We start from the raw sequence: 27,975 nt of genomic DNA on the forward strand, positions 1-27,975 counted from the left end.
TTGCGTCGTCTGTGGACCTATTGGGTCGGTAAGCAAATTGGAGTGGGTCTAGGGTGTCCGGTAGGGTGGAGGTGATATGGTCCTTGACTAGTCTCTCAAAGCACTTCATGATGACGGAAGTGAGTGCTACGGGGCGGTAGTCGTTTAGCGCAGTTACCTTAGCTTTCTTGGGAACAGGAACAATGGTGGCCCTCTTGAAGCATGTGGGAACAGCAGACTGGGATAAGGAAGGACAGACTGGGATAAGGATTGAAAACAATCCAACAATAATATCAAGGGGTTAGAAATCCAGGGATTAAAAACAAAGGTGTCATTGTACGCTGATGATTCATGTTTTCTTTTAAATCCACAATTAGAATCCCTCCACAGCCTCATAGAGGATCTAGACAATTGTTCTAACCTCTCTGGATTACAAGAAATTATGATGTGTACTATATTAGGTATTGGATAACTAAAAAATACAACTTTTACATTACCGTGTAGATTACCAATAAAATGGTCTGATGGTGATGTGGACATACTCAGTATACATATCCCTGAACAAATAAATTATCTGTTTCCAATAAATTTCAATTTAAAGTTAGCAAAAATAGATAAGATCTAGCTACCATGAAAAGGAAAATACCTGTCTATTTGTGGAAAAATCAGATTAATCTCTTTAGTCATATCCCAGTTTACCTACTGTATTTGATTATGGTATTGCCCACACCTAGCGAACAGTTATTTAAATTATATGAGAAAAAAATATTCAATCGTATTTGGAATGGCAAGCCGTATAAGGAATATGAATTCGGAGGACAGAAATTATTAAATATTAAAGCATTAGATCTCTCACTTAAGGCTTCAGTCATACAAAAGTTATTCAGGTTTCAACACTTTCAGTTATTTGAAAAGGAAATATCGCTATTTTTAAACCAAGCCATAGAAAGTTGGTTGCAATTCCAATTTAATCCACCTGAGAGAAAAAAACAGAACAAATAATACAACAAATGTTATGGTTAAATTCAAATACTAATAGATATAAAAACGTAAAAAAATATTATTTTTTTTAAGTATCATCTTTCTAAATGATATCATAATAGGACTGGTGTTGTTATGTCACACATGCAGCAAACAAACATTTATGGAAATGTCTGCTCTACCCAAAATTACAAGCAACTAATTGCAGGTTTACTGCAAAAATGGAAGAGGAAAGTGGAAAGGGGGGAAAGTAGGGAACTTGTCTGTCGGCCCTGCGTTAAAGACCATAATTGTTTAAAGAAAATGGTGATAAATATAAAGTACTGCCATATAGAGCTGCCATATAGATTGCAAAATAGTTGGGAAGAGATTTTCGACGTACCGATTCCATGGCACATGGTTTATGAACTGATACGCAAAACGACACTGGGTTCAAAACTTCACATTTTCTTGCAACCAATAGAATGATATACAGTGGGGAGAACAAGTATTTGATACACTGCCGATTTTGCAGGTTTTCCTACTTACAAAGCATGTAGAGGTCTGTAATTTTTATCATAGGTACACTTCAACTGTGAGAGACGGAATCTAAAACAAAAATACAGAAAATCACATTGTATGATTTTTAAGTAATTAATTTGCATTTTATTGCATGACATAAGTATTTGATACATCAGAAAAGCAGAACTTAATATTTGGTCTACAGAAAACCATTGTTTGCAATTACAAGAATTCATACGTTTCCTGTAGTTCTTGACCAGGTTTACCACACACTGCAGCAGGAATTTTGGCCCACTCCCCCATAAGACCTTCTCCAGATCCTTCAGGTTTCGGGGCTGTCGCTGGCAATACGGCTTTCAGCTCCCTCCAAAGATTTTCTATTGGGTTCAGGGGCTGGAGACTGGCTAGCCACTCCAGGACCTTGAGATGCTTCTTACGAGCCACTCCTTAGTGCCCTGGCTGTGTGTTTCGGGTCGTGTCATGCTGGAAGACCCAGCCGCGACCCATTCTTCAATTGCTCTTACTGAGGGAAGGAGTGGTTGGCCAAGATCTCGCGATCCATGGCCCCATCCATCCCCCCTCAATACGGTGCAGTCGTCCCTGTCCCCTTGCAGAAAAAAGCATCCCAAAGAATGATGTTTCCACTCATGGCTTCACGGTTGGGATGCGTGTCTGGGTCACATGGTGGTGGTACTCAATCCTTCTATCTTCCTCCAAACACGGCGAGTGGAGTTAGACCAAAAAAAGCTCTATTTTTTGTCTCATCAGAACCACATGGACCTTCTCCCATTCCTCCTCTGGATCATCCAAATGGTCATTGGCAAACTTCAGACGGGCCTGGGACATGCGCTGGCTGACGCAGGGGACCCTTGCGTGTGCTGCAGGATTTTAATCCCAGTGACGGGTGGTACTATAATGGTTTTCTTTGAGGACTGTGGTCCCAGCTCTCTTCAGGTCATTGACCAGGTCCTGCCCGTGTAGTTCTGGGCTGATCCCTCACCTTCCCCATGATCATTGATGCCCACGAGGGTGAGATCTTGCATGGGACGCAGACCGAGGCGTGATTGACCCCTCATCTTCAACTTCTTCCATTTTCTAATAATTGCGCCAACAGTTGTGCTTCCCCAAAGCTGCTCCCGTATTGTCCTGTAGCCCATTCCCAGCCTTGTTCAGGTCTACAATTTTATCCCTGATGTCCTTACACAGCTTCTCTGGTCTGCCCATTGTGGAGAGTTGGAGTCGTTTGGATTGAGTGTGTGGACAGGTGTCTTTTATACAGGTAACAGAGTTCAAACAGGCTGCAGTTAATACAGGTAATGAGTGGAGAACAGGAGGCTGCTTAAAGAAAAAAACTAACAGGTCTGTGAGCAGCCGGATTCTTATCTGGTTGGTAGAGTTGATCAAATTACTTATTCATCGCAATAAAATGCAAATTAATTACTTAAAAATCATAACAATGTGATGTTTCTGTATTTTATGTTTTAGATTCCGTCTCTCACAGTTGAAGTGGTACCTATGATAAAAAGTACAGACCTCTACATGCTTTGTAAGTAGGAAAACCTGCAAAATCGGCAGTGTATCAAATACTTGTTCTCCCCACTGTATAGTTGAAGTCGGAAGTTTACATACACTTAGGTTGGAGTCATTAAAACTCGTTTTTCAACCACTCCACAAATTTCTTGTTAACAAACTATAGTTTTGGCAAATGTACTTTGTGCATGACACAAGTAATTTTTCCAACAATTGTTTACAGATAGATTATTTCACTTATAATTCACTGTTCCACAATTCCAGTGGGTCAGAAGTTTACACACACAAAGTTGACTGTCCCTTTAAACAGCTTGGAAAATTCCAGAAAATGATGTCATGGATTTAGAAGCTTCTGATAGGCTAATTGACATCGTTTCAGTCAATTGAAGGTGTAGCTGTGGATGTATTTCAAGGCCTACCTTGAAACCCAGTGCCTCTTTGCTTGACATCATGGGAAAATCAAAAGAAATCAGCCAAGACCTCAGAAAAAAAATTGTAGACCTCCACAAGTCTAGTTCATCCTTTGGAAGCAATTTCCAAATGCCTGAAGGTACCACGTTCATCTGTACAAAAAATAGTATGCAAGTATAAACACCATGGGACCACGCAGGTGACATACCGCTCAGGAAGGAGACGCGTTCTGTCTCCTAGACATGAAAGTACTTTGGTGCGAAAAGTGCAAATCAATCCCAGAACAACAGCAAAGGACCTTGTGAAGATGCTGCAGGAAACAGGTACAAAAGTATCTATATCCACAGTAAAACGAGTCCTATATCGACATAACCTGAAAGGCCGCTCAGCAAGGAAGAAGCTACTGCTCCAAAACCGCCATAAAAAAGCCAGACTACGGTTTGCAACTGCACATGGGGACACGAGAGATCATACTTTTTGGAGAAATGTCCTCTGGTAAGATGAAACAAAAATAGAACTGATTGGCCATAATGACCATCGTTATGTTTGGAGGAAAAAGGGGGAGACTTGCGAGCCGAAGAATACCATCCCAACCGTGTAGCACGGGGGTAGCAGCATCATGTTGTGGGGGTGCATTGCTGCAGGAGGGATTGGTGCACTTCACAAAATAGATGGCATCATGTGGCAGGAAAATTATGTGGATATATTGAAGCAACATCTCAACTTCAGTCAGGAAGTTAAAGCTTGGTTGCAAATGGGTCTTCCAAATGGACAATGACCCCAAGCATACTTCCAAAGTTGTGGCAAAATGGCTTAAGGACAACAAAGTCAAGGTATTGGAGTTTTGCACTGTGTTTGATTTATGAGCTTAAACTTGGTAGGCAGGCTTTTGTTAATCATTTAAAAAAGTAGGCCCTTTGACTAATGAATACGCTATTTGCCTTCATCAAAACAATGTTTTGGTTGCATATTTCATTCTGGAACCTGCCTAGGCACACTGTAGCTGCGTTTGCAAAAAGCCTAAAATAGATGAGACACATCTATTATTCCAAAACTGCAGCTAGTGCTTGGAAAACATACTGTATTTCCTTACTTTAATCAACCAATCAATTTTAAATGTTTTATTAGTGTTATAAGTAGACGATATATCACAGAAGTGAGCCTGACTGTGTATCAAGGCCAAGGGCAGGGTACAGTAGGCCAGACCAGACAAGAGGGAGGGAAAGAAGGAGAGAGGGAAGGGAACTGACTGTTTTGCCTTGCAGAGATTGGGCAGTGATGGTCTGGACAGGGATCCCAGCTGGCATTGGCCTCCTGTCAGGTGGGTAGGCATACTGGAGAAGAGAGAGAGAGGCAGGGTTGTATTCAATCAGGGGAATATTCAGCAAGCATACATTCCCATTGCTGGCCAGGGTTGTGTTCATTATGCACCAAAAGGTTGAAAACAAACTGGACCATGGAGGAACTTCCTGCAATTGTTCAATAAGAATCGTTGATACTCATGTCACGTTGCAAAAATACTGAATACAGCCAGGTGTTAGAAGACCCAGGTCCATACTAGTCCTCTCACCTTATTGAGGTGGGATGTCCTGCTGTGTCTCCTGTCTATAGTGATATCCCCCTGGTATACAGGCAAGCCCACTTCTGACCTAGTGGAGCTGTGGTTGTAGGAGGAGCGGAGGGGCGAGTAGCCCCCGTACATGGACAAGGAGCCGTGGGAAGGCGAGGGGGGGATAGATTGTTGACTGTCACCCTGGTGCTCAGACAAGTTGATCATGGTCTTGGGGCTGGGCAGGGTCCCATACGGCCCGGGCGTGGACGACGTTGGCCTGGGGCTAGGTGTGACATTATACTGCTTAGGGTACATTTCATTTCAATTCCATCAATTCAGGAAGTCAATAGAAATTCCAATTCAGACCGCTGCAATTTGACTGGTGCACTCATGGGTACACTCAATATGGCTGACGGTCCAGCATTACAAAACATTAACTTGAATGGGAATTCCAAATCTAGAAATTATATTTCTAAAGTCTCATGCCTACCTGGGAGTGTAGCCCATTCTCTGCTGCCACTCGTACAGCTGCCACATGGTGTCGTCCCTCATGGAGCGCCTCTTGTCTGCAGGCGAGATCCCCAGGCCCAGCCCCATGCCTAGGGCCTGGTCGTATATGGTAGGGGACATGCTGGAGATACTGTCCGGCCGCACCATGCTGTTCCTGGGTAAGGTACGGTAGCCAGGGTCCCCGCAGTGGGACATGCCTGGAGGTGCCCGGTGGCTGGGCATGTTCCTAGGCAGGGTCTGGTACGACATGATACTGAGAAGAGAAAGAGGAGGATCAGAGATGTGATCAAGACAAATCTGACCACAACTCCATTTTGTTGCTCCCAGCCTATAGACAGAAACTAAAACAGTAAACGCCCATGCTCAGGTCTGTTTTTATTTTTTTACCTTTATTTAACAAGGCAAGTCAGTTAAGAACAAATTCTTATTTTCAATGACTGCCTAGGAACAGTGGGTTAACTGCCTTGTTCAGTGGCAGAACGACAGATTTTTACCTTGTCAGCTCTGGGATTCAATCTTGCAACCTTTCAGTTACTAGTCCAACACTCTAACCACTAGGCTACCTGCCGCCCCAACGCTGGTCCGACCAATCGAATTCTACGCTTCAAGATTGCTTTGATCACGTGGACTGGGATATGTTCCAGATAGCCTCAGACAACAACATTGATGTATATGCTGACTTGTTCAGCGAGTTTATTAGCAAGTGCATCAGTGATGTTGTACCCACGGTGACTATTAAAACCTTCCCTAACCAGAAACCGTGGATTGATGGCAGCATTTGCGCAAAACTGAAAGCCCGAACCACTGCTTTTAATCATGGCAAAGCGACCAGAAACATGACCTGACATGACATGACATGACATGACCGAATACAAATGCCAAAGGTGCTTCAAGAAAGTACTGAGTAAAGGGTCTGAATACTTATGTTCATGTGATTTCAGTTTTTTACTTTTAATACATTTGCAAACATTTAAAAAAAATCTGTTTTGCTTTGTCATTATGTGGTATTGGACATAGATTAAATGAGGGAAAAAACGATGTTATACATTTTAGAAGAAGGCTGTAAAGTAACAAAATGTGTGGAAAAAGTCAATGGGTCTGAATACTTTCCGAATGCACTGTATGCAGAGGATGAAGAAACCACATCCCTGGAGGATAAATACACTCAATGAAGAGTTACAGACTTCCTCTCCTTAGCAAACTCTGTATCTATGAAACTTTATAAACAAGCTAACAGCCAGCAGCTTCAATTGTAAAACTTCTCACCACTATCCTGGGGGTGTGAATCTAACAGAGTAACAGACTGCCAACATCACAGTCAGAGACGCATCTAACGGCAGTGATGCTCTGTTCCTGGAGCGAGTGCATACACACACTGTTAACGACACATTTTCCAAGCTGAAATCCAGATGACATTTTTTGTCCAACCTTGTGGTGAGTTCATCTGTGCTATGAACCATTAGCCACTGTTCATTTGAATAATTTGTCAGCTGCCATAACCCATGTGTGTGTGTGCAACAGATATGATAAACACACCATGGTGTTTGAGAAGTGTGAAGTGTGTGAGCATACGTGCGCGCACACCGACATGCTCGAAAGGAAAGAGAAGAAACACACTTAAGACAAATACGATTATTCTACCAAGCAAAAATATTTGCACAGGTCAGAGACAGTGCAGATAGAGACTGAGAGATAGCCAGAGACAGAAAAAAAAGATAGGCTGCTCTGGCTATTACCCTCACTTACAGATGCTGGATAACGCAACTAGAGACTGGAGACTGCTACTGAACTCAGGGGAAATGAAGCATCATGTGTGACTGCTGCGGTGGAACAGGGTGGGGTGAGGCATGGAGACCATTTATGCCCAGTAATGGTAAACAGAGCACGCACGCACACACGCACGCACGCACGCACACACACACACACACACACACACACACACAAACACACACTGCTGGAGAAGTAGGAGTTCAGATGGACCAAACAATTAAGTGGCTGCTGTCTAGATGGAGAAATCAGGCCATATCCCAAATTAAGATGAGGAGATGCTCTGAAGGATCTGGCTGGATGGGTCAAGCTGAGCATTCTTCCCCCCAATTAAGCGGGCAAGCCCTGGGTTGTGTTCAGTAAGGCACGGTAGCAAAACATTTTGACTCTGAAAATGTCTTTTTGTCTTATTAGACCAGATAATTCCTCCCTGTTTCAGTCCATTTTATTCAGTTTGGTGCCTAATGAACACAAACTTTACCCAGATGAGCAGTCGGTTAGTCAGTCCATCTCTCGTCCTCTGCCCACTGTACTGTCATTGTTTACCTCTGCAGCTCTGTGGTTTACTGCATTACCATGAATGATTTATGAGTTCCTATCTGTTCTGTTTGGCTCGAGGTACAGATTTAACACAATACTGAAATCCAAACACCCAGCAATGATCTCATATTGCTGAATGACTATTCTCACTTTAATACGCACTTCAAACTGTAGAGTTTGCAAATGCTGCTGCCTGCTTGGTTTCGGGGAGATGTCATAGTTCATGCCAAATATGTGTGGCTTAAAATAATGGATGTCTACTGAAAGTAGATATAATAATTGTCATTCTTGTTTTGTAAAAAAGAGGTGCTTTAAACTGCAGTGTTTTGTAAAAATATAAAGCTTATTCAGACTGTGAACTGTGCTAAAGGCGCTGGTGAGGTTGCTAGCTAATGATGAGCGAGAGAAACAGGATCCCTGCTGACTGGCCACACACACACACACACATACACACGCGCGCGTTCTGTCACGAGATGCTGGTGCTGGGCTGCTGCATGATTCAGAATTTATAACAGGACTAAGAGAAGTTCACTTTCACCCCTCTCTTTCCTCTGCTGTCAGATGATACAGGCTATAAGATGAAGAATACTGTATTGATCCATTTTTCTTCCAGTCCAGAAAGAACAATACACAATTGACTGTCCTACAATAACCTCTACTGCACTGAAGACAGGAGCATACTCTCATACATCCGGCATCAATGGTAGGCCTACCGTATGTCTTCTAGTCTGGTCAGTGTGACTGGAATCAAAAAGTAGGAAACTACAGAGGGCTTTACATTTCTAAAAGGGTTTGGATCAAAGAGAGGACGCTGTCACACTATTTTGTGGGTCTGAAAAAGTACCAGAGAGGTCAGTGAACAATGTGTAAAAAATTAACACAACATTTTTTTTTTAACTGCACCAGAACTGAAGGAACTGAGGCAGTTCATGCAGTCTTTTACTGTATAGGCTTCTGAATTGACTTTATATTCCGGAATTATTTGTTCAGTCCAGGAATACATACAACATTTCAAGGTCTCTGAGATAACATCTTGGGACACCAAGAAAATACCCACCCACCCACCTTCTAGTGTCGTCGTCCTGGTTGCGTACTCTCTGTGTGCGGACCCACTGTTCCAGCTGCTGCATGGAGCTGGTCCTGGTCAGGGCCCTGGGCTCAGGCTCTTGCTGGGGGTACTGGGGGGTACGAGTCATGCTACCCAGGATGGAGGGAGTCTGGTTGGGCTCGGGGTGGGCCATCATCTCCTCTGGGCTCTGGTCCCCGGACCCGTTCACCTAGAGTTTGAAATTCAAAGATTATTCTCACATTGTAGAAATACCACAAGCTCTCCTTGAAATGGTTGACATTTACAATAAAAGACTGCAGCTGCAATTTACAATGAACAATGTTTCAACTAATAAAAATTACATAAAATAGAGTATACCAATAAAGGAAACAACAGCAATAGAATTTATATCATTAAGGGGGCCTTCAGTTTTGGAGCAGTTTTACCAAACTCTGGTGCATTTACCCCCTTAGTTCGGTTAGTTTGGACTGGTGTGAATACACTAGCCACACTCAGAAGAGCACCAAAAGTCGTACTGTGGTTCACTCAAAAAGAGTGGTCTCGGTCATTCTCCATTTGTACCATGGTAAGGTTCGTTGCAGGTGTGAACGCAGTCCGGACCAAACACAAGAAAAGAACGAGAGGCTTGCAGTAATATCAATTGTTTGACTGTGAGCATTTGATGACACATTATCACAACTTGATATCTTTGAAACATTTTGTGAGTAGCAGTGCCTTTATGAGTGCATAATTAGGGGTGGCAGGGGCAATACAGGGGACATAGGCTACTGAATATAGCCTAGGCCCTGCACGTCGCAGTTAGAGCGCCTATTGCACTGTTTTCCTCCAGAATGTTGTTGGAAAACCAAAGAGAATGTGAAACCAACTGGACCAAATGAAAATAATACAATGTAACAAATAATCTAACTCTGATTCGATCTATAGCGCAGAACTACACCACAAAAACCAAAAGTATGTGTACACCTGCTCGTCGAACATCTCGTTCCAAAATCATGGGCATTAATATGGTGTTGGTTCCCCCTTTGCTGCTATAACATCCTCCACTCTTCTTTGAAGGCTTTCCACTAGATGTTGGAACATTGCTGAGGGGACTTGTTTCCATTCAGCCACGAGCATTAGTGAGGTCGGGCACTGATGTTGGGCGATTAGGCCTGGCTCGCAGTTGGCGTTCCAATTCATCCCAAAGGTGTTTGATGTGGTTGAGATAAGGGCTCGGTGCAGGCCAGTCAAGTTTTTCCACACCAATCTCGACAAAGCATTTCTGTATGGACCTCGCTTTGTGCACGGGGGCATAGTCATGCTGAAACAGGAAAGGGCCTTTCCCAAAATGCTGCCACAAAGTTGGAAGCACAGAATCGTTTAGAATGTCATTATATGCTGTAGCGTTAAGATTTCCATTCACTGGAACTAAGGGGCCTAGCCCAAACCATTATAAACAGCCCCAGACCATTATTCATCCTACACCAAACTTTACAGTTGGCTCTATGCATTGGGGCAGGTATCGTTCTCCTGGCAACCGCCAAACCCAGATTCGGCAGTCAGACTGCCAGATGGTGAAGTGTGACTCATCACTTCAGGGAACGCGTTTCCACTGCTCCAGAGTCCAATGGCGGCGAGCTTTACACCACTCAAGCCGACGCATGGCATTGCGCATGGTGAAATTAGGCCTTTGTGCAGCTGCTCGGCCATGGAAACCCATTTAATAACAAACAAATGAGGCACATTTGGGCAGTCTTGATACAACATTTTTAGTAAAAATGCAATGGTTCATTGCATCAGTCTAAAACTTTGCACATACACCGCTGCCATCTAGTGGCCAAAATCTACATTGCACCTGGGCTGGAATAATACATTAAGGCCTTTCTCTTGCATTTCAAAGATGGTAAAAAAAAATAAAAAATAACGGTTGGTTTTTTCTTTGTATTATCTTTTACCAGATCTATTGTGTTATATTATCCTACATTTCTTTCACATTTCCACAAACTTCAAAGTGTTTCCTTTCAACTGGTACCAATAATATGCATATCCTTGCTTAAAGGGAAAACAAGGGGCGGATCCTTCAGAGTATAAAGCTCCTGATGAACAGTTATTGTGCTAACGTTGGTTCCAGAGGCAGTTTGGAACTCGGTAGTGAGTGTTGCAACCGAGGACAGACGATGTTTACGTGCTTATGTTCTTCAGCACTCTGCGGTCCCGTTCATCGCGGCTGAGTCGTTGAGCTTCTAGACGTTTCCACTTCACAATACCAGCACTTACAGTTGACCGGGGAAGCTCTAGCATGGCAGAAATTTAACAAACTGACTTGTTGGAAAGGTGGCATCCTATGACGGTGCCAAGTTGAAAGTCTCTGAGCTCTTCAGTAAGGCCATTCTACTGCCAATGTTTGTCTATAGAGATTGCCTGGCCCGTTTGCTCGATTTTATACACCTGTCAGCAACGGGTCTGGCTGAAATAGCCAAATCCACTAATTTGAAGGAGGGTCCACAAACTTTTGTATATACAGTACCAGTCAAAAGTTTGGACACACCTACTCATTCAAGGGTTTTTCTTTATTTTTAAAAAATGTCTACATTGTAGAATAATAGTGAAGACATCAAAACTATGAAATAACACATATGGAATCATGTAGAAACCAAAACAGTCTTGAAGGAGTTCCCACATATGCTGAGCACTTGTTGGCTGCTTTTCCTTCACTCTGCGGTCCAACTTATCTCAAACCATCTCAACTGGGTTGAGGTCGGGTGATTGTGGAGGCCAGGTCATCTGATGCAGCACTCCGTCACTTTCCTTCATGGTCAAATGCCCCTTACAAAGCCCGGAGGTGTGTTTTGGGTAATTTTCTTGTAGAAAAAAATGATAGTCCCACTAAGGGCAAACCAGATGGGATGGCATATCGCTGCAGAATGCTGTGGTAGCCATGCTGGTCAAGTGTGTCTTGAATTCTAAATAAATCACAGACAGTGTCACCAGCAAAGCATCCCCACACCATCACACCTCCTCCTCCATGCTTCACGGTGGGAATCACACATGCAGAGATCATCCATTCATGTACTCTGCGTCTCACAAAGACATGGCGGTTGGAACCAAAAATCTCAAATTTGGACTCATCAAACCAAAGGACAGATTTCCACCAGTCTAATGTCCATTGCTTGGCCCAAGCAAGTCTCTTCTTATTATTGGTGTACTTTAGTAGTGGTTTCTTTGCAACAATTCGACCATGAAGGCCTGATTCACGCAGTCTCCTCTGAACAGTTGATGTTGAAATGTGTCTGTTAAGTGCAATCTGAGGTGCAGTTAATTGACGATTTTTGAGGCTGGTAACTTTAATGAACTTATCATCTGCATCAGATGTATCTCTGGTTCTTCTGTTCCTGTGGCCGTCAACATAGCGCTTGATGGTTTTTGCGACTGCTCTTGAAGAAACGTTCAAAGTTCTTGAAATGTTTCGGATTGACTGGTTACTACATGATTCCTACATGGTTACTACATGATGTGTTATTCATAGTTTTGATGTCTTCACTGTTATTCTACAATGTAGAAAATAGTAAAAATAAAGAAAAACCCTGGAATGAGTAGGTGTGTCCAAGCTTTTGACTGGTACTGTATAGTGTATGTGTTGAAAATGCCATCAAGGACAGTCTTGATCATCAGCGACAGTCTTGATCATCAGCGACAGTCTTGATCAGTATCATAGAATAAATATCAGGGTCAGTCACAGCTTAAGTGTTCATTTAACAGTGTTGTTAAGTAGGTATGGCTGACTTCAAGCTAGTGCTCTGTTCTTATCAGTGGTGTAAAGTACTTAAGTAAAAAATATTTTAAAGTAATAATTAAGTCGTTTTTTGGGGTATCTGTACTTTACTATTTATATTTTTGACAACTTTTACTTTCACTACAGTCTTAAAGAAAATAATGTACTTTTAACTCCTTACATTTTCCCTGACACCCAAAAGTACTCGTTACATTTTGAATGCTTAGTGGGACAGAAAATGGTCCAATTCATACCCTTATCAACAGAACCTCCCCGGTCATCCTTACTGCCTCTGATCTGGCGGACTCACTAAACACAAATGCATCATTTCTAATTTATGTCTGACTGTTAGAGTGTGCCCCTGGCTATCCATAAAAAAAAAAGTTTTTAATTGTGCAGTCTGGTTTGCTTAATATAAGGAATTTTTAATTATTCATATTTTTACTTTTAATACTTAAGTATATTTAGACTTTTAGACTTTTACTCAAGTACTAACTTACTGTGTGAGTCACTTTTACTTGAGTAATTTTCTATTAAGGTATCTTTACTTTTACTCAAGTACTTTTTCCACCACTGGTTCTTATGTCCATTTGTATATCTTGTGTTCACCTGTGGGTATCTGTAGAGCCCGTCTGGTGTGTCTGCCTGTCGTGGGGATCCATCTCGGATGTTCGCAGCAACAGCTGCTGCCTGGTCCGGCTGTAGTTTGATGCTGTTGATCTTAGTAAGCGGACGGTCTCTCTCTGCCCCTTCTTTCTGGAAACCGTAGCGCTCCGCGTCACACTGCTTCCTGTTCCCCTTCTCCTCGGTGGAGGTTACCGTGGTTATGGCGGCAACGGTGTAAAGTTCCCGTTCCCGCTCAGCCTCAGCTTGGTTCCGCTCGTTGTTCTGGATCACTGGTCGGGTTAGGACTGGTCGGTGGTTCTGGGTAATGTGGTTACTGAAGTCCTGAGGACGGCACTGTTCTACTTTTAGTAACCTGCTGGAGAGATGGAAAGAGGGAGAGAGGATGGGAGGAGGAGGATGGGAGGAGGATGGGATAGAATGGGAGGAGGAGGAAGGGGAGGAGGAAGATTAGGGGAGGAGGAGGAAGATGAGGAGAGAGGGGTATGGAGAGAGGGAGGAATGAGAGAGAATAACAGGAGAGCAAAGTCAATGATCCAAGATACAAGATACAATCAAGATACCGTTGCACAGGAGAGTGAGAGAGAGTGTCAGCGTTGTCAGCGTTTCCACAGATGCAATGATTGTGTCCTTTATCCAGTCAGAATATATCATAATAGAACCTTTCTCTCTGACACTCATAACAACCTTCCTCTCTGACACTCAGCCATACCTTAAAATATGTGGGCAGCAGCTCAGACTTGGGTTCAAATAATATTTTTTATGTTTTCAAATACTGGTACTTTATCTGGAATTGATTGAGCTTGCCTGGCACAATGGAACCAATAGAATAGTCATAGAAGTGCAAATTCCACCCAACTGGCATTGCAGACAGACTAAAGCAAACACTCAAAGGATTTGAAATATTTCAAAAATAATTTGAACCCGGATCCATCTCTGACACTCAGCCATGCTTTATACTGATATTGCTGCAGCTCTGAGACAAAGGGAAAGTGATCCTATGAGGGGCTAAGCTACAATAGATCCTGCAGCTGCCAGCCCAGTGCTGAGAGAGAGGAAACCAGAGAAGGCCTATAAACTATTGGCTCTGACTCCAGTCCAGACTGACAGGCCCGGAAGGTCCTGCCGCTCATTCAGACCTGCTGGCAACCCCTCCCTGACCTCTCTGGGGTCACACACTCATGCAGTTCCATATGAGTTCCACACATACACATGCAGGCGCGCACACATATCTGTTAAACAGGTTGGTGCCTTGGCTCTCTCAAGGTAATGGATACCATTGGTCCTTTGCCTTGTATGAGCTGAAGGTCACATCAACAAAGGCAATCCACCAGGAAGACACAGTGTGGGAATCTCAGTGTTAAGAGAGAGAGAGAGAGAGCGAAAAGTGAGAAGAGGGTGAGAGAGATAGAGAGTGCGATAGAGACACAGAGAAAAAGAGATAGAAAGAAAAGTAAGAGACCAATCTGTTTGACAGCCGTCCCAGTTTCTAAACTCAGGCTGTTGGCGTTTAATGGCAGTAGCCAGCAACATAATGTGTTTCCCTGCCCTCTGCCTGTCTGTGTCTCTTTCAGGATTATGGAAGTCACATAGGGCCCTATGAAAACCTTGTCTGCATGACCTCATCAGGCATGTTTCTGCTGCATTACACACCACTGACTGGCTGATCAGGAGTATATTTAGCTGGAAGAAAGGCTGCGAGGTAGTTTTATTTTTGTATTTAAGGCTGTTTACTTCTGGGTGGTTTTATGAATGTATGAAAGGTTTTATGCTCAAACACCTAGAGTAGAGGTACAATGGGTACAAATAGAGTAAAGGTTATTATGCGTTCCAAGATAAAGCAACATATTGGGACGTTTTGGTCGAATTACAAGAGGCAGATTTTAAGAATGAACCACCGGGTTTTAAGAGTAAGAGAAGGTAAGGAAAAGGGCAAAAGCAGTAGAGGAGATGGTGCCATTTGCACCAGTCCCTACAGGGGGAAGGTTAGGGCCCTGGCAGAGTGGTGCCCGGAAAATAACCTCTCCCTCAACGTCAACAAAACGAAGGAGCTGATCGTGGACTTCAGGAGACAGCAGAGGAAGCACAACCCCATCCACATCGACAGGGCTGCAGTGAAGAGGTTGAAAAGCTTCAAGTTCCTAGGCGTGCACATCACTGACAACCTAAAATAGTCCATCCATCCACACAGACAGTGTGGTGAAGAAAGCAAAACAGCGCCTCTTCAAACCTCAGGAGGCTGAAAAAATTTGTTTTGGCCCGTAAGACCCTCACAAACTTCTACAGATCAACCATTAAGAACATCCTTTCGGGCTGTATCACCGCTTAGTATGGCAACTGCACCATCCACAATCGCAGGGCTCTCCAGAGCCCAACGCATTAATAGGGGCACACTGCCTGCCCTCCAGGACATTGACAGCACCTGGTGTCACAGGAAGGACCTCAGCCACCCAAGCCATGGCCTGTTCACCCCAGTACCTAGAAGGTGGAGACAGTACAGCTGCATCAAAGCTGGGTCCGAGAGACTGAAAAACAGCTTCTATATCCAGACCATCAGACTGTAAAAGAGTCACCACTAGCTAGCCTCCGCCCAGTATCCTGACCTGAACTTTACTCACTGTTACTAGCCGGCTTCCACCTGGTACTCAACCCTGCACTTTATAGACTGATGCCCTGTGTAAACTGAAGAAAAACATAAACGCGACATGCAACAATGTTGAAGTATTGTTGGCGCAGGAGGAAGGCAGACGTATTGTGTTTTTTTGTTTGTTTATCTGCGTTGTAAAAACGTTTTTTAAAACGTATTTTGTACATAATGTTGCCCCTACTGTTTCTTATGACCGAAAATAATTTATAGACATCATGACTGCGATTAATCACCACGGACTAGCAGAATCCTTTTTTTCCTTACACGAATCTGACGAGCCCGACACGAAGGTTATACAGCTTCCTCGGGAACAGGCCCCGATCCCTGTGATCTGCATGAAGAGGCGGCGGAGAAAGAGGGGCCGAAGAGTGGGCTGCCTTCTAAGAATTCGTAGAATAAACCCCCACTTTCCTCCATTCTTCTAGCAAACGTGCAATCTTTGGAGAATAAAATCGACGAGTTACACGGAAGATTAAACTACCAACGGGACATTAAAAACTGTAAAATCTTATGCTTCACAGAGTCGTGGCTGAACGACGACATTATCAACATACAGCTGGCTAGTTATACGATGTACTGGCAAGATAGAACAGAGGCGTCTGGTAAGACTAGGGGGAGTGGTCTATGTATTTTTGTAAATAACAGCTGGTGCACAATATCTAAGGAAGTCTCGAGCTATTGCTCGCCTGAGGTAGAATATCTCATGATAAGCTGTAGACCACACTACCTACCGAGAGAGTCTTCATGTCACGTTCCTGACCTATTTCTGTTAGTTTGTTGTATGTGTTAGTTGGTCAGGACGTGAGTTTGGGTGGGCATTCTATGTTGTCTGTTTCTATGTTGGTTTAAGGGTTGCCTGGTATGGCTCTCAATTAGAGGCAGGTGTTTGGCGTTCCTCTAATTGAGAGTCATATTTAGGTAGGTTGTTTCACAGTGTTCGTTGTGGGTGGTTGTCTCCTGTGTCAGTGTTTGTCGCACCATACGGGACTGTTCGGTTTGTGTTGTACATCGTCATTTTATGTGTAGGCTATTTTCCCTGTTCGTGCGTTCTCGTGTTTAATGTAAGTTCGTCGTTCAGGTCTGTCTACTCCGTTTGTTGTTTTGTTAGTTTATAGTGAAGTTCGTGTTTTCGTCTTGTCTTTAATAAATATTATGTGTTCACAACCCGCTGCGCCTTGGTTCCCTCAATACTCCTCCTTTTCGGTTGAAGAGGAGGAGGACCACCGTTACACTTCATCTGTATTCTTCGTAGCTGTTCTGCCATAAGCAAACAAGAAAACGCTTACCCAGAGACGGCGCTCCTAGTAGCCGAGGACGTTAATGCAGGGAAACTTAAATCTGTTTTACCAAATTTCTATCAGCATGTTAAATGCCAACCAGAGGAAAAAGAACTCTGGACCACCTATACTCCACACACAGAGACGCATACAAAGCTCTCCCTCGCCCTCCATTTGGCAAATCTGACCATAATTCTATCCTCCTGATTCCTGCTTACAATTCAAAATTAACTGGAAAGTCTCTTCACTGACATTTTCAACCTCTCCCTGTCCGAGTCTGTAATACCAACATGTTTAAAGCAGACCACCATAGTGCCTGTGCCCAAGAACAGTAAAGGTAACCTGCTTAAATGACTCCCGACCCGAAGCACTCACGTCTGTAGCCATGAAGTTCTTTGAAAGACTGGTCATGGCTCACATCAACACCATCATCCCAGAAACCCTAGACCCACTCCAATTTGCATACCACCCCAAAAGATCCACAGATGATGCAATCTCTATTGCACTCCACACTGCCCTTTCCCACTTGGACAAAAGGAACACCTAAGTGAGACTGCTATTCACTGACTATAACTCATGCATTCAACACCATATAGCCCCCATAGCTCATCAATCAGCTAAGGACCCTGGGCCTAAACACCTCCCTCTACAACTGGATCCTGGACTTCCTGACGGGCTGCCCCCAAGTAGTAAGGGTAGGTAACAAAACATCCACCACGCTGATTCTCAACACAGGGGCCCCTCAGGGGTGTGTGCTCAGTCCCCTCCTGTACTCCCTGTTCACTCATGACTGCACGGTCAGGCACGACTCCAACACTATCATTAAGTTTGCTGATGACACAACAGTGGTAGGCCTGATCACAGACAACGATGAGACAGCCTATAGGGAGAAGGTCAGAGAACTGGCAGTGTGGTACCAGGACAACAACCTCTCCCTCAACGTGATCAAGACAAAGGAGATGATTGTGGACTACAGGAAAAAAAGGAGCGAGCACGCCCCCATTTTCATCGATGGGGCTGCAGTAGAGCAGGTTGAGAGCTTCAAGTTCCTTGGTGTTCACATCACCAACAAACGAACATGGTCCAAGCACACCAAGACAGTCGTGAAGAGGGCACGACAAAACCTATTCCCTCTCAGGAGACTGAAAAGATTTAGCATGGGTCCTCAGATCCTCAAATCCTCAAAAGGTTCTACAGCTGCGCCATCTAGAGCATCCTGACTGTTTGCATCACTGCCTGGTATGGCAACTGCTCGGCCTCCGACCGCAAGGCAATACCGAGGGTAGTGCGAACGGCCCAGTACATCACTGGGGCCAAGCTTCTTGCCATCCAGGACCTCTATACCAGGCAGTGTAAGAGGAAGGCCCTAAAAATTGTCAAAGACTTCAGCCATCCTTGTCATAGACTGTTCTCCCTGCTACTGCACGGCAAGCGGTATCGGAGCGCCAAGTCTAGGTCCAAGAGGCTTCTAAACAGCTTCTACCCCCAAGCTATGAGACTCCTGAACATCTAGTCAAATGAATGCCCAGACTATTTGCATTGCCCCCCCCCCCCCCGCTCTTTACACCACTGCGACTCTCTGTTGTCAGCTATGCATAGTCACTTTAATAACTCTACCTACATGTACATATTACCTCAACTAACCGGTGCCCCCGCACATTGACTCTGTATCGGTACCCTCCTGAATATGGCCTCGATATTGTTATTTTACTTCTGCTCTTTAATTACTTGTAACTTTTATCTTTTTTTCTTATCCACATTTTTTTTGAAACTGCATTGTCGGTTAGGGGCTCGTAAGTAAGCATTTCACTGTAAGGTGAAATTGTCACGGCCGTCAAAAGGAGGAGACCAAAGCGCAGTGTGGTGAGCGTACATAATCCTTTTATTTAGAAATAAAGCCGACAAAAACAACAAACAATACAAAACAACCGTGAAGCATAAGGGCTATGTGCCATAAACAAACTTCCCACACTGAAAGGAGGGAAAAGGGCTACCTAAGTATGGTTCCCAATCAGAGACAACGATAGACAGCTGTCCCTGATTGAGAACCATACCCGGCCAAAACATAGAAATACAAAATCATAGAAAACAAAAACATAGAATGCCCACCCCAAATCACACCCTGACCAAACCAAATATGGAAGGTTCTCCCATCTCCACAGAATAACTTCGGAGCTCTGTCAGAGTGGCTCTTGGTCACCTCCTTGACCAAGGCCCTTCTCCCCCGATTTCTCAGTTTGGCCGGAAGGCCAGCTCAAGGAAGAGTCTTGGTGTTTCCAAACTTCTTCCATTTAAGAATGATGGAGGCCACTGTGTTCTTGGGGACCTTCAACGCTGTCAACATTTTTGTGCACCCTTCCCCAGATCTATCGGAGCTCTATGGACAATTCCTTAAAATCAAATCAAATGTTATTTGTCACATGCGCCAAATACAACAGGTTTCACCTTACAGTGAAATGCTTACTTACAAGCCGTTAACCAACAACCAAGTAAAGAAAAATAAGTATTTTGTAAAAAAAAAGATAAGTAAAAATGTAAAATAAATGTAACAAATAATTAAACAGCAGTAGTAAAATAACAATAGCGTGGCTATATACAGGGGGAACCGGTACAGAGTCAATGTGCGGGGGCACCGGTTAGTTGAGGTAATTGAGGTAGTATGTACATGTAGGTAGAGTTAATAAAGTGACTATGCATAGATAATAAACAGAGAGTAGCAGCAGCGTAAAAGAGGGGTCTGGCCCTTTGATTAGCTGTTCTGGAGTCTTATGTCTTGGGGGTAGAAGCTGTTAAGAAGCCTTGGACCTAGACTTGGTGCTCCAGTACCGCTTTCCGTGTGGCAGCAGAGAGAACAGTCTGTGACTAGGGTGGCTGGAGTCTTTGGCAATTTTTAGGGCCTTCCTCTGACACCTCCTGGTATAGAGGTCCTGGATAGCGGGAAGCTTGGCCCCAGTGATGTACAGGGCCGTACGCACTACCCTCTGTAGTGCCTTGCGGTCGAAGGCCGAGCAGTTGCCATACTAGGCAGTGATGCAACCAGTCAGGATGCTCTCGATGTGCAGCTGTAGAACCTGATGGCTTGGTTTTTGCTCTGACCTGCACTGTCAGCTGTGTGACCTTATATAGACAGGTTTGTACCTTTCCAAATCATGTCCAATCAATTGATTTTACCACAGCTGGACTTGTAGAAACATCTAAAGGATGATCAATGGAAACAGGACGCACCTGAGCTCAATTTCGAGTCTCACAGCAAAAGTTCTGAATACTTATGTAAATAAGGTATTTCTGTTTTTATTAGTAATAATTTGCTCAAATTTATAAAAACCTGTTTTCGCTGTCACGATGGGGTTTGTGTGTAGATTAATGAGGGGGAAAAACGACTTAATACATTTTAGAATAAGGCTGTAATGTAACAAAATGTTGAAAAAGTCATGAGGTCTGAATACTTTCCGAATGCACTGTATATTCCGGACTCTGACATTGATCGTTCTAATATTTCTATATTCTTTAATTCCTTCTTTTTATTTTGGGGATTTGAGTGTATTGTTTTGTATTGTTAAGAATTGCTGCACTGTTGGAGGTAGGAACATAAGCATTTCGCTACACCCGCGATAACATCTGCAAAATATGTGTATGCGACCAATTTTTTTTTATTTCGTTTTATTTTGAATTGGCAGCAGTGTTGTTCCGGTGTCACCTGCTCAATTAGCTATCGTATCTCCCTGAGGACTGCAGCCAGAGACACCATCACATCACTTCATTTAATTAAAAATCACTTCACTGTTCAGGCCTCCTCTTCACTCTGCCAGGTAGATGACACACACACACGCTGTTCTGCCGTGTAGAGAGGAGGAAGCGTTGTTGAGGAAGGTTGCCAGGTGACTGTTATTTCACTCTAAGTCCCCATAATCCCTTCACATGACGCCTCTATCACACACACACACAACCACACAACACCACACACACACACACACACACACACACACACACACACACACAGTCAGTCAGTCAGTACAGTTTGTACTGTAGCTCATGCGTCCTTCACGCTAAACCTGCATTGTGCATCCAGGACACACACACACCCCTATCCTCTGACAATAGCCAGGTTATGCAACAGTGAAGAGCCCGCGTTTTCTGTATCACTCAGTCTCACTCTAGAGGACTGGAATATGTTGAGGTGGATGAGACTCTTCCCTAATCAACTACATGCTGAGGAAAGCAATTCAGAGAGCTCAAATAACAGTAAAACAGAACAGCTCCTTAATATTTCTATTTAAGAGGTTACCACCGTTCAAACACTGTCTGAGATCCAATGAAACTTTTCCTCCAAGTTCAGTAGCTAAATTGACTAAGACAATAGTCCAGTATAGACTGAGCCTCACAGCTCGACTGAATGGGAAATAGGATCTCTGTTTAGTTACTACTCAGTACTGACATCTCAACTGAATAGGAAACGAAGTGTCACTTATTGATTGAGTACAAACCTCTTGATAGGCTCTGAGTGCACCAGGGCAGCGTCTGTCATCACCTTCATCCATGACTCCATGTCTTTGGCTGCGTCTGTGCAAAAGTAGTACGTTCGCATGTTGGGATGTGTCGCCTGCCGGATCAGAGTCGAAGAGAAGAGACCTGGAAGGGAAGAGAGAAAGGGTAAGAAGCGGGTTAGTTGAGTCAACTGGGATGTGGTCTCTTTTACTCTGGCTTGATTTGAGTTCTAAAGCTAACACTGTATATGTGAACAGTCAGTCAGAATAGTTTGCAGCATCATCTCTTATCAATGATGGACATAACCATATCTCAGTTCATTTGTTCTGACAGCATCATTGACTAGTTAAATTCTTCCTGCTGGTGTGAATGTTTTTTTTAGGACACATAGAACGTATATTTTAGGACATAATATCATTCTGACATAATTTTATCCTGATATAATAAAATCCACACCACCATGTAGGCCAAACCCATCTAAACCCATGACTCATCGGATTTGTATACCACTACATTACGGAATCAGGACTCACCATGCAACACTTGGACTGGTAAACAGGCTGCTGATTCCCCTCACTCAAGATCCGCTCGCAGTAGACAAACAAAGGCATTGTTAGTGTGTGCACGGACGAAGGAGACAGCAGAGAGAGAAAGACAGACAAGACAAGAACACACTGAGTAATACCAATATTTTGTTGACCAGGGACTAAAGGCAGCCATTCCTGTGTCATCCAAAAATGTATTTGTAACAACAGTCAGTGAGGAATAAGGGGCTTATGAAACTGCCATGTTTGCCACAAGAGACAGGAATATGGAGAGTTTAAAATGATTGGCATAATGTTGAGTTAGCGTCATTCCATTTTCTTTGAGTTATGTAAAATATTGCTATTATTATTATTATTCCTAAGAACTACAGGGGTCATGCACAGCTCTGTTTTCTTCCTCCTCCCCCTTCATTTCCCTTCCTCCATGATCTGTCTCCCTCCATCCTTCTCTCTCTGAGGAGATGGAAACTGAGTATGTGTGTGGTTGGTTAGAAAGAACTTGGGAAGACTCCTAGCGTCATTCCATTTCCTTTGAGTTATGTAAAATATTGCTATTATTATTATTATTCCTAAGAACTACAGGGGTCATGCACAGCTCTGTTTTCTTCCTCCTCCCCCTTAATTTCCCTTCCTCCATCCTTCTCTCTCTGAGGAGATGGAAACTGAGTATGTGTGTGGTTGGTTAGAGAGAACTTGGGAAGACTCCTGGGCGTCTGTGTGGCTGTGCTGTTTGGCAGGGCTGAGCCGAACCCTCGTCTCTCTCTGTGGCTTTGGAAAGGAACCCGACCAGAGAGAAAGCCACAGCACCGAGAGAGATGCCATAAAATTAAATAGGACTGGCTTCCACTGGACTCTGAGGCTCTAGAGCTGAAGGCGGCTCCTGCTGCTTACTACCAATACTCTATAGCAGTAGCAGCAGATGCCAGATAAAACAGCCTTATTTTTCCTCTCTTTGACCAAGACTAAACTTAGCTTACTAACAATGCTTAGTAGTGGCAGCACACGCCAGAAAAAAACAGCATTTTCTCTTCCCTCTTAATCCTTGACTAAACTCACTCTTTTCTTCTTGTTCACATTTCTTTTTTTATATATCAAACAAACTTGAATTTTTCACCTAATGAATCTCTCACTCGTTTCCCCTTAACTCTGGAATCTCAGACACATTACATTTACATTTAAGTCATTTAGCAGACGCTCTTATCCAGAGCGACTTACAAATTGGTGCATTCACCTTATGATATCCAGTGGAACAACCACTTTACAATAGTGCATCTAACTCTTTTAGGGGGGGGGGTTAAAAGGATTACTTTATCCTATCCTAGGACACCAAATGAAAAGAATCAACCACTGTGGCCAAACGACAATTTGACAAAAGAATGAAAACAAGTACTGACCTTGAAGGCATATTTCCTGTTGATGTGGTCGTCGACAGACAGCATAGATATATGAAAGCTAGGCAGGAGGATGCTGCCGAGGATACCCTCCTCTTTCTCATCTGAAGGAAACAAAAACAAAGAGGAAACAAAGATGAGTTGTATTTCATCTGTAGGATAGATCCTTATTTTATCTTCTTCAGAAGTTTGTCTATGCAGTTATTGCTGCTGTGAAACAAATCACTCTTCCTCACCAGGATAATTATATAAAATCATATTAAGGAGGTTACCCAGTGATTTAAATTACAGGCAGGGAAAGAGATTAGCATATATCCATTGATTAAACTCCAGCAGAGAGATAACCTTTCGCTAAGCCGTATTACATCCAGCTGAGAGACCATACTGGGTGGAAGTGTGTGTGTGTGTGTGTGTGTGTGCGCGCGCACGTGTCTGCGTGTGTACTGCGAAGCGTGTGTGTGTGCTCTCTGTGGTAGGAAGTGGATGGAAACCGTTTGTCCTGGGGCTCTGACTGGGAGGCCTGGCTCCAGGATCGATCTGTGTCCTCCAGCCTGTTTTGTTCTCCATCCTTCTCTCACTCCCAGCCTCCCTCTCACCCTCCCTCCCTCCCTCCATAAGGCAGTAAAGTGCAGTAAATGAGATTTCACACTAACTGGGGGAAAAGTGTGAGACCAATCCGGCCCCGGAGGACTGGAGATGCCCATGACCTAGACTATGGCTGCGTCCCAAATTTCACCATATAGGGTGCCATTTCAGATGCAGCCATACTATATGTAAGCTATACCTGCTGTTCAAAGGGCTCTGTGTGTTTGATGTATCACTTACCATTTTCCTGTGGAATCACTGGTTTGTAATAAAACTGTTTCCGTTTCTCTCTTACTCTACCACTCACTGCTGCCCCCAAGCTAGCAATGAAACCGCTCTATTTGGTCGTCTGACCAAAGCACCAGTTTCAATCCAAGTGCCAATGCCGTTTAGCAAAGTCCAGCAGTTGACATTTGTTGTATGATATTGGCCACTTAAAGTACTTAAGTAAAAATACTTAAAAGTACTACTAGTACTTAAGTCGTTTTTGGGGGTATCTTGAATTTATTATTTCTATTTTTGACAACTTTTACTTTTAGTTCACTACATTCCTAAAGAAAATAATGTACTTTTTACTCCATAACACAAAATTACTCGTTACATTTCGAATGCTTAGCAGGACAAAAAATGGTCCAATTCACACACTTATCAAGAGGACATCCCTGGTCATCTCTACTGCCTCTGATCTGGCGGACTCTGTAACAAAAGTCATTTTCTTCCTCCTCCTCGGACGAGGAGAGGCGAGAAGGATCGGACCAATACGCAGAGTGGTTAGTTTCCATAGTGATTTAATATATAACAAAACAATATGCGATACAAAATAACAAAATAACTACCGTGACAGTCCCGTGAGGTACAAACACTGACACGGAAAACAAACACCCACAAAACACACGTGAAACCCCGGCTGCCTAAGTATGATTCTCAATCAGGGACAACGATTGACAGCTGCCTCTGATTGAGAATCATACCAGGCCGAACACACAAAAAACCCAAAATAAAAATCACACATCGACAACCCACCCAACTCACGCCCTGACCATACTAAATAAATACAAAAACAAGGGAAAACAGGTCAGGAACGTGACAGACTCACTAAACGCAAATCCTTATTTTGTAAATTATTGGAGCATTAAAGTGTGTTGGAGCGTGCCCCTAGCTAGCCGTAAATAAATAAAAACAAGAAAATGGTGCTGTCTGGTTTGCTTAATATAAGGAATTTTTTATTATTCATACTGTTACTTTTAATACTAAAGTATATTTTAGCAATTACATTTACCTTCGATACTTAAGTATATTTAAAACCAAATAAGACTTTTACTGAAATAGTATTTTACTGGGTGACTTGAGTCATTTTCTATTAAGTTATCTTTACTTTAACTCAAGTATGACAATTGGTTACTTTTTCCACCACTGCACACCAGTGGTGGGTTTGGCATCAAAATAAGAATTAATAACTTGCCTGGCTACCCAGACGCCTTGCACCGGCCAAACCGGCCCATGGACGTTAGTTTCTTCTGCGCAACGAGTCTGGATCAATGAGTCACTGGATGCAAACGCATTCGGGGCTGATTGATTGGTCCAGACACCGATGGGTTGGGCCTGAGCCAGAACACACATGGGTAAAGCGGCGGTTTGAAAACTTGTCATTGGCTTTGATACTGATTGGTTAGAGACAACCCTTATGACTTGTGTACAATGCCCCTAGTCACCACAAACCACAGTCTCAGACTAATGTATGTAGCGAACAACAGGGCAGCGGAAGAATTTAGTGTGTCGTCAGGCTAAAAAGATACCTATACCTACTGTAAAATATGGTGGTGGACCAGCTTCCACTGGTCTTGGGACCCTTGTTAAGGTCAACGGCATCATTAACTTTACCGAGTACCAGGACATTTTTAAAAACTTGGCTGCCTCTTCCAGGAGGCAGAAACTTAGCCACAAGTGGATATTCCAGCAAAACAATAACCCCTAGCACACACCGAAATCCACAAAGAAATTGTTAATTGGCCACAGAATCAACATTTTGCAATAGCCAATGCAATCTCCGGAAAATAGGCACAGAGCAAATTTTCCGGTCTGCTGATCGCACAAACTTGAACGTGCTTGAACTTCCAGCGCGCGTTTAATATGAATACTGAGGCTGTACCCGCTTCAAGTTACAGTTTAAACAGTGGCCAAGCAGGCTACTGTGGCTATTTGATCATAATCTAGGCCTACCAGAGTGGCCTACCATAAAAAAACTATGGATACATTCATCCCATAACATTTTAACATGGAAATAGCTGTTCTATCATTCAGCCTACGGTTGCAACCAATGTGTGGTGTTCAATGTAGGCCTACATTTCATGAGACTTTTGAAAAAAAAACATGCAGGGCTTGACATTAACCTGTTTCTCAACTTGTCCTTCAGACATGGAGGTGACTGGAAATGTTGTGTTGTTTGATGCAAGAAACCACTTTACAAAATAAAATGCATTATTATTCCCATACCATTATTACAGAGAAACAGAKAAATTATTTTACCCTCTGCCTATTGGCTACTTAGCTTATTCAAGCCTGTCTCAAAATACAACACTGCCCCTTTAAGACAAAAAAAAGCTCTTTACCTGACTTGCTTTTCAAAGATGTCTAGAAATGTACATGTTTTGTGCTCTTGTAGGAAGCAATCACTCCATTATAGCTGACTACAAATTATTTATAACTTGGCCAATAACTCACTAACTATCAAAGGATATTAACAAAATGTGCACACGTGGCTACATACCGCCACCAACAAGACTGGTGTACAAATCCCTTATACATTGCTTGAAAAAATATATAAATAATAATAAATCAACAAATACCCTACCATCTGACCCTACACTCACTAAAAACCTACTCCACTATTTAAATCTACTTAATCCTACCTCAGGCCAACAGTCTGATAGGATGGGACACCACCACTTAACACACCCTGTAACTCTTCTGACATCAAGTCTCGCACACCCAAATACCTCTCTGCAGCTGCCAGGGACTGCTGCTCAGAAGAAATATCAGCCCCTGGAGAGAAGCACCTCCATTTTCTGTGACTTACGTTTCATCCCTGCAGTACATTTGATAACCATTGCTTTAAATGCTAAAAATCCAATCTTACTGAAACATATATCACTTGTTGACCGATCCCTCTACTGCTCACACCACTACTCTCATGATCCCTCCCCCTTGACCCGTCTTTCTCTAGTTTCTTCACTGCCTCAGTATACGATAACTGCAGTACTCCAACCCTGGAAACCTCAACCTGCCTCTCTCGCACCAGACATTGCTGATCCCCAGCCCCATGTGCACCCCTACAATTAACACATACCACTACTTTCCCCAATGCTACACATTCCTTTGTCTCATGCCCTTCTGCACACTTCTCACACCTAGGAACCTCCCTCCTACACACTGCTGCCACATGCCCATAAGCTTGACACCTCTAACCACATCATGTACTCGGCACAAAAGCTTGTACGGGATAACTTACATATCCTAACATCACTTTGTCGGGCAAAGACTCAACATCAAAACTCAAAAGAACAGACAACGACTCTTCTGTTTCAACACTCACTCCACCCTGTCTGCGTCGCACCAAATGACGAGCATCACAAACACCGTGAATCTTCCCCTTCAGTTGGTCAACATTCACATTTACCCCTACCCCAGTAATCACACCTCTCAATGGCACCCTTGAGACTAAAACAATTGACCTCTATTTTCCCCATTTGTTTTCCAGTTCAAAGTAAATGGCTCAGATCCATATATGGCAATGGTCTATTTGCAAATAGGCCTATGGTAACGCCGTACCG

The 27,975-nt window shown here is 43.3% G+C and overlaps 1 protein-coding gene across 9 annotated transcripts in view; it reads right to left on the minus strand.

Annotated features, from left to right (window-relative positions):
- LOC112068459 (pleckstrin homology domain-containing family A member 5) overlaps positions 1-27,975 on the minus strand; it is a 131,562-nt gene that overhangs the window by 43,031 nt on the left and 60,556 nt on the right. For 8 of the 9 annotated variants that reach the window (XM_070438162.1, XM_024135624.2, XM_024135626.2 and 5 more), the window contains exons 5-11: positions 23,564-23,664; positions 21,624-21,739; positions 13,201-13,573; positions 8,837-9,048; positions 5,445-5,717; positions 4,973-5,237; positions 4,653-4,736 (exon numbers count right to left, since the gene is read on the minus strand). In XM_070438162.1, coding sequence (XP_070294263.1) covers positions 4,653-4,736; positions 4,973-5,237; positions 5,445-5,717; positions 8,837-9,048; positions 13,201-13,573; positions 21,624-21,739; positions 23,564-23,664 — 1,424 coding nt within the window. Of the gene's footprint in view, positions 1-4,652; positions 4,737-4,972; positions 5,238-5,444; positions 5,718-8,836; positions 9,049-13,200; positions 13,574-21,623; positions 21,769-22,157; positions 23,665-27,975 lie in introns of those variants that run through there. The other variant, XM_024135627.2, reaches the window with a different exon arrangement.

Source organism: Salvelinus sp. IW2-2015, unplaced genomic scaffold (genome assembly GCF_002910315.2).
Source record: "Salvelinus sp. IW2-2015 unplaced genomic scaffold, ASM291031v2 Un_scaffold534, whole genome shotgun sequence".
Classification (NCBI taxonomy): Eukaryota; Metazoa; Chordata; class Actinopteri; order Salmoniformes; family Salmonidae; genus Salvelinus; species Salvelinus sp. IW2-2015.